Source organism: Dermacentor andersoni, chromosome 2 (genome assembly GCF_023375885.2).
Source record: "Dermacentor andersoni chromosome 2, qqDerAnde1_hic_scaffold, whole genome shotgun sequence".
Lineage (NCBI taxonomy): Eukaryota > Metazoa > Arthropoda > Arachnida > Ixodida > Ixodidae > Dermacentor > Dermacentor andersoni.
The window spans coordinates 117,729,207-117,750,690 of record NC_092815.1 but is presented as its reverse complement, the minus strand read 5'-3'; the positions used below and the strand labels follow the sequence as shown (position 1 = coordinate 117,750,690).

Genomic DNA, 21,484 nt, shown 5'->3' with positions numbered 1-21,484 from the left:
AAGGCAAGCCATACCATACTTAGCGTCATCAAGCGAAGCGCGGGCGGTCGTTGGAACCCGGCATCCACCCGGGGGCGGGCAATGCTAGGGTAGACAGATAATAATTACGTATGTGTTGTACTGCTGTGTTTTCTTTCCTTTTCCTCGTAACTAGCTTTCGTATCAATAAGGAACATTTCCGGTGACAGCTTGGACTTGCGTTGCGCAGTTAAAGTATATAACATTGTAGAACGTTGCCACATTCGGAACCCGTTGGCGCGAAACTGTATCTTCGAACGAACGTAACATGTCTCTTGCGTGCGCTATAAATCGGACTTTTCGTCACCTTGAGAGATAGCAACACCTAAATGGGGATCGCAATGTGAAACCTCCGCAAGCCTTGGCCATCTGCGAGCTCGTTATGTCTTCTCGTACTGAAGCTCGCCGGATCCTGTGAGTCTACTTTACGGGTTAAAATTTTTTTTTTTTCCGTGCGTTTTGATCGTATGGAAGTTGCGCGAAGTTCTTCGGCATAATTGAAGAAAATTTCTGCTCTGTTCTGCAGTGCAGTGAGCAAAAAGAAAACAGATGGCCAGCGGTACTCCAGACCACTCGAGAACAAAAAGTTCTATCTTCACTTCAAGAACCGTCGACCTCCTCCCCAACTCAGCCAAGACCTCTCGAGTCTGGGAGCTGTAAGTCATGTTAGAATAAAACTAGTTTATTTAAACCTGGCTCGATCTCTTAATAATTGGCCTCGTGTGTGTTTCTTTCAGAGGGTAGAGCCATTTTTCGGGAAGGACGTCTCGTGCGTCATTACTGATCAGCAGGATCTCAGGCCTGCTTCAACACCGCCGAAGCCAAATTCGGTGGATTCCAGTGGCCCATCCACAAGTCCGTCTGTTTTTGCCGGGTACGCACCGTTAGTTTTCTGTTTAAATCTTTTGGTCCATCTATTTTTTTCTGAACCGCACTTCATTCTCTGCACACTACAATTGCAACTCCTTTTCAGACCTTCTACATCAACGGCGCGATCGAGTGATCTGAAGAGTAGTCGTCACACAGTAAGCACGAAAATGAAGCGTCATGGTTATAGCCTTAAATTAGCTCAATGAGAACTTCTGTCTTCTCTTAGCTGCAGTTTTGTCGAAAGCTCATGTTTAATTTGTTCTCTCCTGTAGGGTCGAGGACAAGCTCTTGTCCAAAAGGCGATGCAAAATGCGGTAAGTATCGCTCAGTCTGCTTTAGCAGACCAGTTATTTCAAGATGTGACAAGTGCATTGTTCTGCTTTTGTCCATGTTGCAGTCTGGCTCTACAGATGTTCTGGAATTGTGTCGACAGTGGCAGATAGAGGTCTGTTACATTAAAAGCTTCCTTCCGTGGCTGCAGAAGCTCAAGGAGAAATCCCTGTTGGAAAGTGCAAAACATGGGAAAGAAAATGCAAAAACAAAACAAAAATCTGACCTTCCCCAAAAGATTGTACCACCTTTCATCAAAATAGAGGACATGCAGTGGTTAGTACTCATTTCCTTATGTTCAGGGAGTCATTTGAATTGAGATGGGAAATAGCCAGGCAATTCTTTGCCTTTAGGTGTGTCCCCTAAGACAATTTGAATATTGTCTTAAATAAATCAATAAAGAAAGATTCCTGGTTTAGTTTTGAAAATTTCAGTGTCACTAACATTAGGCACAGTAAATTACAGTGTTCATAGAATGAAATGTATCAAGTTAGGGCTAAAGAATGCACATACATTTATTGCCACCATATGCAATTTGTGTGACATTACTCCAGTAATAGCCCACATCACTTTAGTGATGATTCATGGTGACATGATATTGAGTAATTACACATACAGAGCGTTCCAGTTAAAATTTCCCTGTTCCCTTTCATTTGTTGAGCATTGTACGTGCGGTCACAGACAGTTATAGTATGCTGGTATTGTTTTAATTTCTGCATGTCCTGCGTAACATGACAACTAGTCTGTGTGCCCTTTTCCACTAGTAATTCATCGTTTTCCCCTTGCTAAGTACATCAATACGCACATTAGTGAAGCCTGCAAATGATGAAACATTGACTGCAACATCGTGTGAAGCCCATAGTATTGTATACAGGCTTGTCTCATCAGCAAGATTTGCTAAAGTTATTTTAGTACATGTACATGAAGTTGGTTATTGCCTATCTCATGATAGCGCATTGAAATAGTTTCAATGCAGAACTTCACTTATGTGGACTAGTCACCTTATGTCATGCACACCAGACATTTGAACTATTCGACCATTTATTTCTTGAGAAAGTTGTTGTCCAATAAAACATTGCCCATTACAGTGTCTATGGCACCTTGCTGCTGAGCATTTTGATGCAGTTGAAATGCCAAAACTTTCATATACATAGACCTAGGTGCACAATAAAACACTCCCGGTGGTCAAAGTTAATCCAGAGCCCTCTGCTATACCTTCTCTCATAGCTTCAGTGTTGCTTTGGGACATTAAACCGATGTAAAGTCAGTGGGCTGTTATGTTCATTATGTCACATTGACTTGCTCAACGACATTTAGAAATTGCCAATTCATCTGAACAAACATTGCAGGAATAGCTAAGTAAATTTCCTGGCCAAGTTGTCACGAGAGTACGCAGGCGCACCAAGTGACCAGTGCTCAAACATTCTGAAACTGGAAGTTGCATGTTCTAACATGCTGGAACTAATAATATCTTGCTACTGGCAACTGCCCAGAGATTTGTAGCAGTTTTCCGGCCTTTTGTAATTGGGCTCTCTCTTCTCTTGGTCTTTTCTTATCCATGGAACCGAAGACACTAGGCAGCAACTAGTATCTCGGGCTCTAAAGATGATGTTCGTTCTCTTCCCTTTCCAGCGTGTTCAAGCCACTGTATCGGAGCCTTAAACAGTGGCCAGACGTCACTGCCGAACGTTGCCAACAGAGGGTACCTAAGACCAAGGAATCTGCCCCTGTGCCCAAGGAACCTGCACCTTTACCCAAGGAACCTGCTGAACCTGTTGCTGACAGTCATCTAAAAGGGGTTCTGCTGAGGTGCATATTTTTACTTCATGCTAGAAAAAGTAGTCATTCAGGCATTCTGGAGACACATATGTGCTCTTTAGCTTTACTGCAAAACACAACTGTACTGCAGCGAAGCTGGCTTTAAAATCTGTGTTGTGAAGCCCTTTAAAAAAATACGGCTACCATTGTGCCGTTTATATCAGACCATTACCCATTTTGTATTGATAAATAATCGGGTGTGCCATAGATTTTTACTTTGTTTAAAAGCTTTAATGTCATTTGTGTTAGTTTTTTACCTTGGAATAAAGAAAGTGGGTGCATGCTCGACTCGGGAGCATGTTAGAAGTCAAATTTTCCGAAGGGTCGAATTAAGCAAGATTGCGAAAAAACACCAAAACACATCACCGATTCAATGCTGCCAAAGGAATTGGTGATGTGTTTTGATGTTTTTTCTGCATCTTGTCTAGTTCGACCCGCCAGATGACTTGATTAATATTGTTGGTCCCGCCAGCATTGAATGAGCTAAAGTCAAGTGAATCAGTCTTGGCAAAGCTGCAGGGCTGGCAATTGTCTGATATTTCTAGCAGCCTTTATATAGCACCTATTCAGACGTGTGCACCATGCGATTAGCAGATATAACGAAAATCCTAGCATGTCCCCTGAGAGATATTTCAGCAGGCTGTGGATGGCACCTATTCTCAACAGGCAGGCCGAGGAGTCACTTTCGAAGTCATGCGTCATTTCTGGCTAGTGATAATGCTATCTTTATGCAGTTTCAGTATCAAAATTGTCTACTTCTATGAGTCTTCTGTAACATTTCCACTCGTATATTAAAAGTAAAATTTTTCACGGAGGCTGCTCTATACCTGCACTATCTGAATCTAGGCTTCTTGTGTTGCCTAAAATTTCGTTGCTGTTGGCCTTTAAGACGTGTTCTGTCTAAACTATTCCTGAGACAGGCCAGTGATAACCATTGCAAAATAAAAAAGTGAACGGGACATCTGATGAGGCTTTTACTGCAACCTATGTGTGCCACTTTACCAGCTTCAATTCAGGTGAAGTTTTTAAGAATAGGTAAACTTCAGGGATTCCCTCCAGCTCCGCACTTCTTTACTGTGACAGCAGCAGGCTCTCACAGTGGACATTGCCATCATACTTGCTTGCTCCTCCTATGACGACACTGTCTTCTCAATTATATTTGCAATGCATGCGTCATCTTCGTCTGCTACAGGATATTGCTTACTGTGCCCTCCAAAGTACAGTAAGTACAGTACTAAGATGCCAGCACTCGCAGGAGCTGCATGGCACACAGAACCCTGCACAAATAGCCTAATGTTAATGTCAACTTAGGCTCAAACCATATGGGTGTGGTCGTGCGGAAAACTGCACCTGTGTGCAACATGTGCAGTTGTTCGCATGACTGCACACATTTAACAAGTGTGCAGCTGCAGCATAAGTTGGCCCTTAGCATGGCGTGATAACGCATTCATTTCCCAACTGTACTATATGATAGGATCATGACTGAGATCTCCGTTGTTGGCAGTGGCCAAATTTCGATTTTTCACCACGTGGTGAGGGTAAAGCTGATTATGGGGAGGTGGCATAATGATGCAGGCACATTAACAACAACAAAAGCTTAATACAAAGGACAGGCAGATACAGCTAAATTAGTTTCGAGGGTTTAGTAATATAGTAAAAACAAATATTTTTGAGCAAGCTTTAATAGAACCTGACATGAAACTTGGCTTCCTGTACGCAATGTACAAAGCACTTAAATTGCAGTACTGGCACTAAAATTTTGTGTCTTGCTTAAAGCGGCACAATAGGAAAATACTAAGTTGAGCTAGATCGATCAAATGTTCATCTAAAAGTCTGTTATCCTTTTCTGTATGCCAATATACCACTTTGTTGCATACGAAATCGTCACTGATGGTCTCGCTGATGCTCTTCAATATGAACCGCCCGAGCCAAAACTGAGGAGCTGACGTAATCTCCATGTGACCTCTCTATTCCACTGTTATGTCCTTTAGAAACTCTTTATTTAGCTCTATATACGAAACTTTTTGGCTGCAGGTATTCTGCTTGGGTGAATTGCTCTGCAGCTCTGCTTGGGTTGAGAATACCAGATATGGTCGCTTGAATCTTGGCACCGGAGTGTGCGAGGGCAGTTCTGCATGTGCAGTTATAAGCAAAGAAAGCAGTGCTGCTCTCAGTGGTGGTAAATAGCAGCTGCTCTCTGTGAATCGAGTAACTGATGTAACATACGAGAGGTACAATAGTCTACAATAGGCGGCACCACTCTGATTATTTTATTGCTTACAAAAGCTCAGTTATTGTTAGGAATGATGAATTCATTATTACAGAAGCGTAATCTTTCAGTATAGCTCAGTTTAATATTTTCCTTTAGTGCCGCTTTAAGTCTTGGAACAGTGTGCAACAAAACCTGACATGGAACCTGGCTTCCTGCATGCAATGCAAAAAGCACTGTCATTAATATTTTATGTCCCACTTTTCTTGCTTTTTTAGGTAGCTGATGGCTCCATAATTACAGTATGAAACCTCAATTTCTCGAGAGTGCCGCAAATAATTCATTGCATCACCTTTTATGGAAACATTCCAAAACTTAGACCAAGTGCAGCATGGCTTCAGATGTGAAGCAGGTGACTACAGTTGAGCCCACATATAGCGGCCCCACTTAAGACGAACTTTCGCTTAAAACAAACGAGAGCCATGTGACTGTCAAAATATATATTATTTAAATGGCATAAAATTGCACATACAACAAACGTATTTCAGCCATGCCGATCGGTTACAGCGAACGAACGTTGTAGACCCGCCATCGTGATGCGAAATAAGGGTTACCTCCAACCCCTTTGCACGCGCGTTCTGTTTTCCCAGGCCTCCTCGGAGCCAAACTATCCATTTCATGCCCCTCTACCCCCTCCCCGCCGTCACGCGCTGCCCATGAGTGTTGGCGTGTGGCTTCCAAGATCGCCCTGCCTCCCATCCTCGCGACTCTGCTCGCCTCTCCTCGCTCTTCCTTGCAACACCCTCGCTGTCTCGGTGCGTGCGCTACGGCGCTGGCTAAAGTTCAGAAGTTTTGTTGGCCGTTACCGGCAAAGCAGGCCTCTCCACACTAGTCTCCATGCTTCCGCGCTTCATTCTAGTCGGGCTCAAGTTGTATTTCAGGGTGGCGGACAAGAATCATGCCTACAGCAGTCACGAAATGACAAGCACTGAACATGGCAACAAAGTGAGCAATTTTTAAGGAAGTGTCTCAAGGTGCTAAAAACTATGAATTGGTGAAAAAGTACCATGTCCAAACCAACCATCTCAACGATTCTAAAGAACAAGGAAAAGATCGCCAGCTGTGCCGCCGAGTTGACGAACAGAAAGCGCCTGCGGAAGGCCACCTATGCGAACGTAGAGGGCGCGCTGCTTAACCCTTTGAGGGTTGATTTTTTTTGCCATATGCGACTGCCCAGGGTCGATCTTATTGCAGATTCCAATTCTTCTTAGGGACCTATTTCGTCAAAAATTTACCGTAATTTTTCTAGGGTGACCGTAAAGTGAAAAGAAAATATTTTGCGTCAGTATATATGTATTCTTCATTTATTAATAACAACAATAAAAAAGAAAAAACACTTATAATAACTAAAAATTTGATGCACTCTTACAAACATAGTTCAAGGATTTGTAAATGCGCACATGAGAATATTTGGCAACTCTCACCTGTTCCTGCTCTTACACTACTATTTACGTCCATAGCATAAACGAACTGCGTAGGTGCGGGCACTCAAGAAAACTGTGTGGTTGTGTGCCCGTCAAAAAAGCAAAATGTGTGACAAACTTTCCTTAATGTTCATCTTATCGTCAACCAGAGGCAATAAGTTTTTGCGAGTGTAAAAAACGAAGAGCAACAGAAGCGCATGCAAGGCGGCATCCTTCCTATGCGCACCCTAGCGAGCACTAAACAAGCGGTCACCCCTTTGAGCATTTAGTAACGAGATAGCCATCAGTTTTGCAAGCACACGAAGCTGAAACCTCCCGCGGAACAAAACCCAAACCACCGCCCACCCGCGCGCGCACCAATGCGCGAGCGGTAGTATATAGACACACGGGAGCAAACTAGCTCTAAAACAAACCATGCAACAAAAACCAAATGAGGGAGGCGCGCAAAAAAAATTCCCTGTATTCCCACATAGTGGCAGCACATGATAGAAAAGAAAAAGTTAGGAAATTGGCGCTCTTTTTAAACGTACGAACAGCACTGTAAATATACAGGATCAACCATTTTTGGGCTTGTTCGCGGTGCCGTATATTTACGTCATTGACCCTCAAAGGGTTAAGTGGTTCGCCAATGCATGGGCTCGCAACATTCCAATAAGTGGACCATTGATGCTGGGCAAAGCCAAAAACTTTGCATTCCTGCTAGATTTTCCTGACTTCTGCCCAGGCAAGGGCTAGCTACATCGATTCAAAGTGCGGCATGGGATTGTTCTTAAATCGATTGTCGGCGAGGCGGCTTCGGTAAGTGACTAAGACGTTGCCACTTGTAAGAAACTGAGCCATTACTGCAAGCTACATGGAGCAGGACGCGTATAACAGACAAACCTGCGTTATCAGATGCTCCCGGACAAGATGCACGCCATGAAAGGTGACTCATGTGCTGGTGGCAGGCACAGTAAAGTGCAAGTTACCGTGCTTCTGTGCACTAATATGGATGGCAGTAACCGCCATGTGCCCTTTGTAATCGGAAAATCAAAGAAGCTGCTCTGCTTTCGGAGCTGTGCACCTCTGCGCTACAGTCCCAATACTAAGGCATGGATGACGCATAATTTATTCACAGAGTGGCTGGACGAGTTTGACCGCGACATGCAGAGGCAAGGAAGGCGCCTGCTGCTCGTGCTCGACAACTGCACAGCGCACAATGCGCGAACTCCTCTGACAGCAGTTACTCTACTTTTCCTGCCACCCAATACCACTTTGAAGGTGCAGCCGCTTGATTTGGACATAATACGCACATTTAAGGCATCGTATAGGCGCCGCATTGTGGAGTGCTTGCTGTTGTGCCATACTACGAGCGTGACGGGAGCTCCCACTTCTCCGCGACAAGTCAAGAATTTGACACAGGAGGCAACTTCAAGAAGCGCCCAGCCATCTCCACGATGAATAAAAAATTTGACGAGGGCGATGTCATCGCCCTGCCCCGCTTGGTTCCTGCCAACAAGGGGTTTCCGAAGGGATTTAAGGGAGAACCAGCCCATTGTGAGAAGAGAGAGTCATTTCCAGCCACCCAGTCGGTCTGATGCGCTCCTGCTACTACCTGTAGGCTATCATCCACTATCTGTAAATATTGTATAAAGTTTTTCGTTTCTTCGTCTATGGGACGAGTCCATCTTTCGTCCTCCACCCCGAAGTCACACCATTGCTCATCGCTGTTGACCGCCTGGCTGCCAACCTGCCGCTTTGAGTTTCACTGTATGCAGCCATTTGACATGGCGAAAGCGGCCTGGGCGGAGGTGACGGCTGCTTGCATGCGGAACTGTTTCCACAAGGCCAGCATCATCGACGCACTGCCTGATGCCGAGCCTGATGCTTTCGAAGATGATCGATCCGGCGGCGATTTGTGGCAGCGCGTCGTCGACTCCGACATAGGGGCTACGAGACTGGTTGGGATGACCATTTCTGCTGATGAAGACGCTGATATTGCGGAACCGTGCATGGACGAGGGCATCGCTTGCGAAGTGCGGGCGGAGTGCGACTCGAAGGAATCGGATGACGATGAAACTTCAGATCCACCACCCATAAGCATGCCTGTAGCAATGGGCTACACAGAGAGCCTCAGGCAACTTGTCTCTGCCAAGGGCCTCGGCGAAGAGCACGCTTCTGCTTTAAATAAACTGAGGACCGCCCTCATCGGATCTGCACTGTAGAAACAGATGAGCATCACAAACTTCTTTGCAAAGAAATAAATTTTGTGTTTTGACTAGCCACTTTTCTTTTCTTTAAGCTGTCGTCCACTTACTACGAACTTCAGGGTATAACAAACAGATGCCGCGTAATGCTCAGCTTCGTTATAAGTGGGCTCAATTGTATTTACATCACTGAAGCCAGAGATAGAAGTCGCATAGTATTACAGGCAACTCAAACATGTGCCAGGCAGTCTGTTGCAGTGGTTGAAGGCTCTACAATGACCGTGTTGCCAAAAGCTGCCAAGTTGGCCCTTCTGATTGTGTGTGCACTTCTCTTGGAAATGCAGGGATGTCCTGTCTTTCCTGTTGTCCCATTGTGTGCTGAGTGGTCATTGCTTTCAGCAGCATGGTCGTATAGTAAGCCTGTACATTTCACTGTTGAATGGCTCCACAAAACTGGCACACATTGTTTTGGTGACATGAATAGCCTTCTGCTTCATGTCAAAATCTGTACTGTACTTGGTGGCCATTTTCAAGACTGTGCTTAATATCATTTTGTTGCACTCTTGAGGAATTGAGGCTCCATAGCTTAAGCACTGGGTCAACAGTCATTCATCATTGATATGAACTATGAGACAAAATTTTCCAGTACTTTTTGAAAACCTAATGCCCGAAGACAGATATGCTATTCTATACAGTTTTAAGTTCTGTTACCACAAAATGTGAATGATTTTCTTTAACACGTTAACTGCGGCACGACTTTTTGAAGTCCGTAGGAGTACTTGTTGAGCTTGTCGGTGATGCATAGCTGTCAGGTGAGGGGTGCAAATTAAGACTCCTGTCTTGTCTCCTTCTTCCATGCATGTGTTAATTTGCACCCTTCTAATTCTTTTTGAACTCTATTCCTGTACGTGATGACCCATCGGTGAGTCACCAGGGAGTTGTGCCCTTTTGAAACTTCTCATGACCCATATTACAGTGAACGTGTTAAAGAATGAACTTACTCAAAAATATCCTGACCTCAATAAGCCCTTGACTAACCCCCACTTGATTAAAAGACCCCTCACCAGGCCCCACCAGAAATTTTTATTATATACGCTCAAGGCGAAGGGCGCACAGGCCTTTGTTTGAAATTTCAGCTATTTTCGTGCTGTGCAGTGGTTTGATACCCTAAAGACACCATCGTCAATGCAGGATCTACACACCATGCTTGTCTGTTTCCAATGCCCGAACCTGGTGAGGGGCCCTTTAAGAACCCTGCGACAACTAAACATTTGAGAAGCACTGAGTAGGGTACTCCTGAATTTCACTGACGTCACATGTGTACTGCGTTCCAGTTCCGAATCACTGAAGTCAAACTGCAGTAAAGGCTCAGCACTATGACAACTATTGCTGGAAATATGTACGCAGGTTGATTTGTAGTACAGTAAATGTATTTATCTGCATATGTTTTGTATAAATTTTGCCTTGCTACTCTGTCGTCCCACGTAATTGATGTTGTATTTGATCTTGCTATGAATCTAGTTTTGGAAAATACAATTGAGCCCTGTTATAACGATACTGGTTTTAACAATATATTAGATACTATAACAATGAGCAGCTGATGCACTGTTAGCTTTTGTATGTGCTCTATGGTGAAATAAACCGCCTACTACAATGCTCCTATGCAGTGTTATTGGTTATAACAATAAAATATGTTTACTGAGTGTGTGCGCCAAAACAAAAAAAGGAAAATCCTTGAAAAAGAAATGTGAGCCTTGCCCCCGCACCTTCACCACACCCTTCGTGCCACCCACGCAGCACGGTCGTCGAATCACCCTACCCATTGTGGGCCTCGCACACCTCTCTCCTGTCTCCCTTCCACTTCTTCAATGTCAGCGTGCTCGACTCATGTACTGTGGCGAAGGTGTGAGGCACGCAGACCGACGTGATGGCTCACACTTTCTTCTTTTCCTGGATTTCACATTCCTTTTCTTTTTAGCGCAGACACCAAACTTAGTTGTTATAACCAATAATGCAGCATGGACATAGTATAGTAGGGCTGTGCGAACAAAGGAAACTTTCAAATAACATCCTATGTGGTTCGGTCTTCGAATCGAATAGTCATGATTCATAAATGTGAGTCTTTCTGAATCGTTTGTGAATATTTCAGAATGTCAACTGCGCCTAAATAAACATACAATTGGAGCAAAAGTGGTAAATTATCCCCCGCAAAATAATATGCTTACAGCATTTAGGTTTTGTCCAATCTATAAAACTGTGTGTGTACATGGGTTACCAATCGCTAATGAAATTCTGGAGCTGTGTTCAACTGTACACTTAATGGCAGCCTTATATAAATAATTTTGTGCACTCAGTTAAGTAGTATATTCTTCTTGTTGCGCAATCGACTTCTGTTAATTCGACCTTGACAGCACCGACAAAATTTATCAAATGATCTGGCGAGTCGAACTACTCAAGATGTTTAAAAAACCCCAAAACACACAGCTGATTCATTTGGTAGTATTTTCCTGATTCCAACGTGTCCCGAATCAAACGCGCTCCACTTTCTATGTGTCCAAAGTAACAAACTAACATAAAGATAACATTGCAGCTCTTAAACAAAGTAGAGATCTAAGGCGCACCAGATTTTTTAGCAAGAAAAATGGGCAAGTATCAAATATGTGCTGTACAAGGGTGAACGGCATTTTAAAATTGGCTTCGCCGCGATACAGACATGTCATGCGGCAAAACACGAACGCGGCTTCAGTTCAATTTTTTGGGGGGGGAAGAAGAGTGCACATCATAATCAAGCAAATACCGTTATCGGACATTGTGAGCTACTATTATTGCTTACTAATCTTCCTAGGGCAGGATTAAAATAAGCATTTTTGGTGGGATGTGACGTTTAATAAACGCATTCACTGTCCCCTAAGCTCTGCCGAGACAGATGCTGCCACTAAAGGGGTCATCATAGGGGTTAGGCATGCTCAAGTTTGAATTATCCAGGGAAGACCAGTTTTAGGATCGAAGTAATGATGGTTTTTGCCCATATAAATAAATGCATGGGGGCTGGTACCTTTGGTCAGAATTGAATTAACGAAAGTCCACTATATGTGACGATTGCAAAGGAGTTAATGCTGTTGTCTGGACCTGTTTTCTTCCATTGTTGTAACCATCAGTCTTTATTCTCTTTTCTGCCTACAGGCCAGGCACATCAAAAGTAGCACCCCGGGTCAAGGTCACTGAGCAGAAGAAGCTAAATTGTGAAATTTGTGGTTGTTCCTATATCTGCCTACAGAAAGTGAGCTTTGTTTAATTTTTTCTCTCGTTAGGTAAGCTTTCAAAGCGCTGTTTTGCTTATACTGTTTCTTTTTGTGATGTCGCAGCACTTGGAATCTGAGAAGCACCAGAAGTTCATGCAAAATGCTAACAACTTCAGCATCGTCAGTGACATCATTTCTACGCTCCCGTGCACTTTGCCAAATCGTCTGGCTCATCCTTTGTCGGAGATAAATGGTCAAGACTGGTCAATGGCAGGCCCTGCCTTCCCATCGACCTCCGGTGATGAAGAAAATGTGCTCGGTCTTACTGCAGGTCGGCCCTGGTCGTCTCCTCCTCAAGCGGTATCTGTCATAAAGGGCCATCCTGGTGCAGTCAAGCAGTCTGGATTTTCTGGCACCATCTCTGCCCTCCGGCATCTGAAAGTTACGCGCAAGAAATCTGTCCCCATTGCTGAAAATCCAGAAGAGGCGTCTACCGCTGGTGGCTCACGTCTGAGGAAAAGGCCCGCAACATTTTCTGATTTTGAGACTCAGGCCGTCGTGAAGGGCGCCCGAATGTTGTTGTGTTGCAGTGACTCGTGCAGCAAGAAAGAGGAATGTGTCCCTCCCAGCTTCTCATCCGAACCCAGTGGAACGACTAACAATCTCTTGGTTGGCTTCGACATTGTGGGAGGTCATCCAGGATGCACATCTGTCAAGAGTGCTGGAAACTTTGTCCACAACATGAGTGAAGTTTTTGACAAAGCATCGGAAAGCTTATTCAGCGACAGTTCCACAATGGAATATTCGTGGACCGATGTTGTGAGTGGTGTTGTTCCTGAGCCCACCCTGTCCAGAAGACAGTGTGATGCCTCATCAGATCCAGACAGTGATGACAGTTTTTTGCAGTTTGTGTCTCGTGCCATCGCTGAAGAACAGCCAAAAACTAGTTGTGCTGCAGGAAAAAATACACTCAGATCAAGCACAGCCAACGGTGAGGGCTTGTGTTTGGGAAGTGATGTACATACTGCTGTTGAACCAGAGCCCGTGACAATGCGTTTTTAATGCATGTAGAGTTGACTGCTGTGCAAGTGCATGATTAACTTAAATTGGTTTGGTGCAATTCGGTTAGAAGTAGAACTTGCACGGATGTGGTGGGTTGATGTAAAGAATCTTTGTTTTACCTTTTGAACTTGTGAAGTGTGCACTTGTGAAGCTCTGAAAGGAGCAACTGTTTTTCATTCAGTCAGATTATTTGTAACTTATTCCTTCCTTTCATGATGCACGAAACCATCTCTGTACATAAATTCATGGGCAATAAAGTATTTTTCATGATGTGATTGGTACAAACCTTGTACAAGTCGCTTAACTGTTGACCATTTTGGACGCTTTTAGAGTGCCAGAGTACTGTTTCATAATTCTATTTTCGTTACAATTTCATGACAAGACAATTAACAGAGGGGCAGATGAAGGTCAAAGGTCAAACTACAGTATTTTAAAGTTTTTGCGTCTGTACATCTATGGGGAACCACTGATTTCAAAGCACTTATTTTGTCACATCTGGACCATTATGGAACACTAAACATTCTCGAAACTTTGTACATTCAGTGTTCAGCTCCTTTAAAATACAGTGTGCTAGTCTATTTTTACCACCTGCTGTGGTTGCCTAGTTGCTTTAGCAATGCGCTGCTAAGCACGAGGTCGCGAGATCGAACCTCAGCTGCATTTTAATGGGGGTGAAATGTAAAAGCACCTGTGGTACTGTACGTTGATTGCACATTAAAGAAACCCAGGTGATCTAAATTCATCTGGAGTCCCCCACAACGGCATGCCTCATAATTACATCATGGTTTTGGCTTGTGAAACCTTCAGAATTTAATTTGTCTGTATTTACCTATAAACCACTGTACTCAATCAAATGCTCACCAATTTTCGTTGCTTAGTGGCTATGGTTTTGGTCTGCTAAGCACGAGGTCACGGGATCGAATCCCGGCCATGGCGGCCACAATTCGATGGGGGTAAAATGCAAAAACGCCTATGTGCTTAGGTTTAGGTGCATGTTAAAGAGCCCCAGATGGTCCAAATTATTCTGGAGTCCCTCAATACACCGTGCCTCATAATCAGATGGTGGTTTAGCATGTAAAACAATTTTTTAAATCAGATGCTGTCCAAATTCATGACATCACAGAGAGTTCACACAGGAGCTTCAAGGCATAGTCGACTACCCTCTCATTTTTGTGTCTTTTCTGGCTTGTCAAGCACCCTCGTATGACAGAGAAGGCTTTGTTCTATTGTTTGTTTTTTTATTGCAGATAAGCAACTTGCTAATGCTGGTGAGCTTACGTTTCTCTTTAGTGTCACTTTATAGCATGTTGCTGCTGGCTTATGGGAGCACAAGTGCTCATTTCTAATTACCAGATCTATGGTTTTCACCACACGAACTGCTGCCACAGTCTTTAATAATGTAAGTCAATGGCATCTGGTGGTGGCAGTGACCATTTAAGTGAGCAAGGTTAAAGAAATACATGTGTCGAAAAATCAAATTTTTCTTTAAAACTTCATTTCTTAGATTCTGGTTGCAAAATTACCCCAATCACAGCCAGGGGTGGGACTCCTGCGCTAATTGCGCCATTTTGATACAAGCGCAAATTGCTGCACCTTCGGCGTGTGTGCTCCGGCAGTGTCCGCGAACAGCAAGCAAATTCGTTCTTTGAAAAAGTGTGCAGTCGTTCACATTCCTCACACCGCGCGACCGCGACTCCCGCACAGTTTGTTGTCATTTTCGCGATCGGAAGTGGTCGGCGTGGCCACTCCCAGCTGTAATCGCTGCTGTCGGAACGGTCAGGACGGCTGTATTTATAGTGTACTAGAATGCGGTTGAGCGGGTCGGGTGGTGCGGTGCTCCCTAGCTGAGGCGCTGCAAGCGAACAGGAGGCACGCACTGCAGTGGGTTCAACGGGCAGGTGTCGCTGTCCCAAGGCCGGTATAGCATAAAATTATTCCAATCTGTTTTTATGCCCATACAGGCAAGGCCTGAGCCATTCTGACCTATCGCGAAGGGCTAATGGGGGATTTGAAGTAAAAGAGATTGGAATACTTTTATGTTAAACAAGAAAGTTAAGCATTGGGTGCTTTGGAATTGCCCCAGTTTATTATGTAGAAAGGGCTTTCAGAAAAAGCTGCGATAGCAAATTAGTAGACAGCTATACAGAGTAAGGATAGCAGTTTTATTGGCCATACTAACTCGTATAAACATTCGCTTACTAAATTAACAAGCATGGTGTCACGCGTACACAAGCAGACATGAACACGTTTCATTCTATCACCATGCTCACTTGCTGTCAAAAGCTATCGGCATTTGGCGTATGCACTATCCCTATGACAGATCGCTTTCAAGATGGGGCCCGTGCGGCAGCGCCACAAGCAGCAGCCGCCGGAGTAGAATGCCCCCTCCACCCGATGACTTGTGCGCGACGGAAGACCCCGTGCTTTCTTCCCGCTTTCTTTTCTTGTGGGCACGAGATTGAGCCGCCATCTTCGGATCACCCTCGCACGATTTCACTTTTTTTACAGCATACAGCGCGCGACGACAATGTTCCCTCCCATGGACTTTATTCAGAACACTATGGGGACGATGACGGCAGAAATGCACCTGGAATGTCCATGTAATTGCTATCGCGATAGCTGCCGTACTTCATACTCTGGCTTCTTCGTACACTCTGTTGGTGAAGAGCATTTCCAGGCACTTCACCAATACTGTCGAGACATGGAAAAAAAATTTATGAAAAATGTCATGGGTTACTTTTTGAAATTCTGGACACACTCTTGCAGAAAGCATGTTTTTGTGATTGCCACCACAAATTAAAAGATCTACAGGCACTATTACCAAAATTTGCTTGTACTCGACGATTTCAGTATCGGAGTAATCTGCTTCAAAATTCAGCTTAAGACAGTGTCAGTACAGCGCTGGTGTTGTGCGCTGCCATATGCCTTATTCTATGATTCTATCAAAAATTCCGATTGGCCTGTTCCAAGCTACTCCAAAATGCAATTTTGTCCACTCCAAACTGCTCCAGAATACAATTTTACTTGCTCCAAAAATTGCTCCCAAGTGACTTTGGGTGCTCACATCCCTGCACGTCTGAAAAGATCAAGGTGTTTTTTTTTTTTAGCCAAGAGACTGAAAAATAGATTCTACTCAAGGAATAGTAGCTATAGGGGCTTTACTTCTCCATGCCTACTGAAGGGGCTCGCAACCACAAGTTTTGCCCAGATGGTGAGTTTTCCTGGTGAAAGTACATGCGAGCGCTAGCCCAGGCTCTGCTCGCACAGGCTCATCCCACAATTTTCCCTGATGCTCATGGAAAGGCCATGCTTTCTACATAGAGATTGACAAAGAAAAAGCTGTTGTTTCAGGGTAAAGCCTGAAATACGGCTGCTCTCGACATAAAAAAATTGGTTGCTGTGTGCCAAAACAGTAGTTGCTTTGCACGCTGTTGTGGAGATGGCCACTCAATATAGCCATATGCTGTATTTAAACAAAGGCCTTCAGTAGATTATATAAAAGTTAGGCGTCCTTCCAGCTTGGGAGTTGGTAGCTCTGAGCAACCACACAAGAATGAAAAGAATGCCTGGAAAAGGGACAGTTGAAGCCAAATCTTGTTGCAGTGCAGAGAAGAAAGCCCAGATGGAGGAAGAAGCTCGGAAGGCTCCAAGAGTATCGCCTATATATGCAGCAGATGGATTTTGAAGTTTTACACTTCTGTAAAAACTGGTCAAATTTCATGCAAATTGATCATGTGCAATATTCACAAGCACATTTGCGAACATTCAATTTTGTTTTCCTCTTTGTCAGTTTTAGGCTATTTTTAGTGTGCACGGAAATTCTTGTATTAGTACGTTGTGTGTGATTGTGGAAAAAGCAACTGTTATCTGTGCTTGCTGGAAGAATTTCAACCCTTTGAAGGTTTTCGCCGTACATGTACGGAGGCGGTTTTCTGTCCCGCAAGGTCTTCGCCGTACGGGTACGGTTCCGACCCGCCGTTTCAAATTTCGCGCCATAATGACGATGAGCGCTCATCGGGAGGTGCTGCCACCTCTTAGAACTTACAAGATGCGTTTGAAATTGGTGCTACCTTCTTGGGGAGATAAACAGAGCTGATTGTTAACTTCAGCGCGTCGCTCAGACTGCGGCAATGCTAAAGCCCCTTAAACTTCGTAAAGTACTGCCACGCTTTGAAGAATGCCGCCTCCTCCTCGCACGCTCTGGCCGAGGCCGACGCCGCGTCGCTATTGGCCTAATAGCATCACGTGGGCCCTCGCGCCGTGCATTAGCGCCATTTTTGCTCGAGAAGCGTCTACGGAGTGGCGAGGAGCGTACGTTGGCGCCGTTGCTACGCTCAAGCATTGTAGGCGGCGCCACGGTCGAGGAGGGAGCGTCAAAGAGAGGAGAAACGGGGAGGAGTGAAGGCGGAGGAGGAGAGTGTCACTACTTTACGAAGTTTAAGGGGTTTTAGGCAACGCCCCTTTGGTGGTTTCGGTTTCGCCGCGTGATCGCAACGGAGGCGCGCGAAACGTCATTTTTTTCTTTGTCGGCACTCTCTTGCAGGGCGGTGGAAGTTGATTTCTATCTCGATTGGCGCTGCTCTTAGCTTGCTTATAGCGGCGTTCGCGAGGTATTCCCGCTCTCAGTGGCAACGCGCTTTCGCGGTTTCGGTTCCGCCGCGTGATCGCAACGGAGGCGCGCGAAACCTTGTTTTTCTCTTTGTCGGCACGCTCTCGCAGGGGCGGTGGAAGTTGATTTCTATCTTGATTGGCACTTCTCTTAGCTTGGTTATCACCACTTGCTTATCAGCGCCGTTCGCGAGGTATTCTCGCTCTCCGCGGCAACGCGCTTACGCAAGAGGGTGCCTCAGACCTCTGCCCAAGGCAGCCGCACGCAGAGATGGCATGTGTGCGCCAACATAACTCCTCGCTTCAAGAGAACAGACACGCATTTTAGGTGTGCAGACTGCGATAAGGCGCTGTGCGTAGACCCGTGTTACAAGGAGTACCACGCTCGGAAATACTATTGAACATTTTGCAATTCTGAGTGATGCCGACACCAAAATACTGTTCCTAATTATTTTTGACTATTTATTCCCGACTTAATACATTTTGGACATTCAAGATCGCAAAAAAATAATTTCACCACCTGGGAAAGCTTTTTCAAAATAATTCGACCCTCAAAGGGTTAAGAGCGCAACTCTCTTGGCCACACAGATGATGGTTGACGCCTAGAGCTAGATACAAGAGCAATGGGGGGTGCGATAAAGAGGGACCAGAATAAGGGAATGGGAAGACTGAGAAGAAAAGCAATGAGGGCATATATGGCATATGTAAAGTATTTACAATAGCGACTATTAGCGCAATTTACTCAAATCATGAGTACATACCAGCTAGCGGGCGGATGTGCCATCGTCCCACAATGGGTCATCATGGATAGAGTGAGATTCCAGAAATTTGCAAGGTCACCATCTTTGTTCGCGGGCCAGTGTGGAGGCATTTTTGAAGTGGCGACACAAGTTGGCCCTGTTTACCCTTAGCTCCCACGCAAGTACAGATATGGGCACCACTCACGCACTGATTCAGGCAGAGAGAGAGAACTTTATTGCATGAATTGGTTCGGTTCCAGAAGCTGCTTGTCTAGAAGTAATAAACCTCGACCAGGTGGCACTACAGCGCCTGCTGAGAGCGTCCTCATTGTTAAAATTTTTCTTTTTGCGGTCGCTTCGCTGCGCAGCTGTGCGTTGTCTCTACAAACGTCAAGTGCATTTCGCCCGTCAGCAACAATATTTGCTGCAACGTCAAGCTTGCAATACAAAAGAAGCCACCATGCCTAGAAAGTGTGAAACAAAAGCGAGTACTGTTTGTTTGTTTATTTATTTTCGGTGTGACGCACGCTAATGTCATTCCTGGGTGGTGGTCATATTTTTGGTAGGTGAATCTGTATGCAAACAATCATTCTTACAGCGAAGCTGTTTATCACTAGGTTCTGGCGGATCTCGTTTCCGTGGACTTGGACCAACAATTTTTCATACGGGTGCCGATTCCGAAGATAGTGAAATACCGGGCCGACCTGCGGTGGAGGTGAAGCAGGGGTTAAGCACTCCCCATACGTGTGCCGATCCCGAAGATAGTGCAATGTCGGGCTGACCCGCGGTGGAGGGGAAGCAGGTGTTAAGCACTCCTCATACGTGGGCCGATCCCGAAGACAGTGAAATGTCGGGCCAACCCGCTGGGGGGATGATGCAGGCGTTAAGTACTCCCTATACGTGGGCCGACCCCAAAAAGATTGCGCAGTGCCGGGCCGACTCGCGGCGAAGGTGAAGCAGGCGTTAAGCACTCCCCTTATGTGGGCCGATCCCGAAGGTTGCGCAATACCGGGCCGACCCGCGCGGAGGTGCAGTTCGCCATTAAGGGGCCCACATTCATAGCTTCGAATTCGCTGGTCATCCTTCTCCATAGAGTGGAAGGGCATTGAATTTTTTTGTATGCTTGTTTGTTTCAGAAACATGGGAACACGGGTGCGATAATGGCATATATCATATGAAATTCTGTTTTGCGATTGTAACGTCGTTAGGTGTGTGCTTTTTTATAAGAAGGAGACGTTAAGCAGCTCGTACTCCCGATCGCGCGTTGTTCAAAAATGATTAGCATCACTTATGTGAACGGCATAATTGAAAGAATAATAAATTACTATAGTTCTGACGGCACCTGCGTGCAAAGATTAAAATAAGTGCCTTATATTAAACAGTGTTCAATTGCCAATTGTGTGAACTACTGCAGCTGTTGTTTCACGCCGCCGTTTCACAGGCTCGCAAACCACGGTTAGAATTTCTAAAGCAACCTGCCGCGGTTGCTTAGTGGCTATGGTGTTGGGCTGCGAGGTAGCCGCGGGATCGAATCCCGGTCACGGCGGCCACATTTCGATGGGGGCGAAATGCGAAAACACCCGTGTACTTAGATTTAGGTGTACTTTAAATAACCCCAGGTGGTCCGAATTTCCGGAGTCCCGCACCACGGCGTGCCACATAACCAGATCGTGATTTTGGCACGTAAAACCCCATAAATTAATTAATCTTTTTTTTTTCATTTCTATAAGGCACCCATGAGCGATGCCCTTTTCATGGCTACCAAAACGTGCATGATATTGCAATTGCTGCGTCTCTGCACTGCCCACTTAACCATGACAATGTTCCTGATCAGCTGGTCCTATAACGTGCTTTTCTCAAAAGGGGTCGTCAGCATTGAGTGAACACGCCCGTATGTACGAAGCCTACTAAAATTTATCGCTCTGTACGTACGGGGCCACTCGGTTTATTACAAGACACGTATCAAAAGAAGGCACAAGATATGAAAAATGCTCGATTTGACTCCGTGTCCAGCGCACCGCTTGTCACACCTGCAAATTTCCCTGGAATAATCGGTTTCACGGGTTGTACCCAGTGTTTTGTATTTTCGATGCTGTTATACGTGGCACTCAACAATAAACAATTACTATGTGTCAAGCTTGCGCGGGATGATCAGGTTACGCTTGCCGATTTGTAAACACAATAACCACCGGTACAGCACGCGCTTCAACGCTAACGGGCATGCGGTTGCTTTGATGGTACGCAGATTGCTGCTTGTGCTCGGCTGCACGAGCCTTTTCTTATGCCCGGGGGGCAGCATCGGTACGGTATAAACGAACGAGCTCGTTCTCGGTTCCGCTCACGGCGTTGCTGATTGAAAGCTGCCTGCTCCTCAAGAGTACGTATAACGCGTGGCCTGCCCGTTTCGGAGCTGGAGAGAAACCATGAGAAACTGCTGCGCGCGCGCTCGGCTGCGACGGAGAGCAACGACGTCACTGCTGGCGCAGCCAATCGTGCGCCTCTCTTTCTCTTTTTATTTCGCACATGCGCATGGTTTGTGCCGGATGAGTTTTTGGCGTGCAGGCGACAGACGAACGGACGGACGAAGCGGCTAGCCATATACAGCTTCGCTGTAAAGGTCTACAATCGCAGCGAACGTGGCGTTTTTGCAGAGGAGTTCCTACGCGAGGTGGACATACTTTGCCGCTAATAACGTGAACTTCAGGCGACTAATTGACAAAAAAAATATTAATTGACATTTTTATTGGTGCGTTAGGGTTAGTGCTTAACGGCGAATTTGAAGGCAGTCCTATTTTAATGCACCTTCATTTAAAAAATATTATTGAAAGTGACACCTAATTCGAGTTATCGAATTTCAACAGTAAATCCAGGAAAATAGAAAGCGCCGCGAGAGCGCAGGAAAGGCGACCCCGCTATC

At 45.2% G+C, this 21,484-nt stretch overlaps 1 protein-coding gene across 1 annotated transcript; it reads left to right on the top strand.

Annotated features, from left to right (window-relative positions):
• Positions 1-28: 28 nt before the first annotated feature.
• On the top strand, positions 29-13,504 carry chif (DBF4-CDC7 kinase regulatory subunit chiffon). The gene is made up of 9 exons (XM_050188078.3): positions 29-432; positions 545-674; positions 756-892; positions 992-1,043; positions 1,161-1,202; positions 1,286-1,494; positions 2,851-3,027; positions 12,099-12,195; positions 12,281-13,504. The coding sequence occupies exons 1-9, from the start codon at positions 401-403 to the stop codon at positions 13,217-13,219; spliced, it is 1,815 nt and encodes a 604-aa protein (XP_050044035.1). The 5' UTR covers positions 29-400; the 3' UTR covers positions 13,220-13,504.
• Positions 13,505-21,484: the final 7,980 nt, after the last annotated feature.

What these genes read in the sequence shown, in the direction of transcription:
- chif (XM_050188078.3), top strand. Translation starts at nt 401, where the DNA reads ATGTCTTCTCGTACTGAAGCTCGCCGGATCCT. An exon ending in AAAATAGAGGACATGCAGTG is followed by an intron (nt 1,495 to 2,850) that starts GTTAGTACTCAT and finishes TTCCCTTTCCAG; the next exon opens with CGTGTTCAAGCCACTGTATC. An exon ending in CTAAAAGGGGTTCTGCTGAG is followed by an intron (nt 3,028 to 12,098) that starts GTGCATATTTTT and finishes TTCTGCCTACAG; the next exon opens with GCCAGGCACATCAAAAGTAG.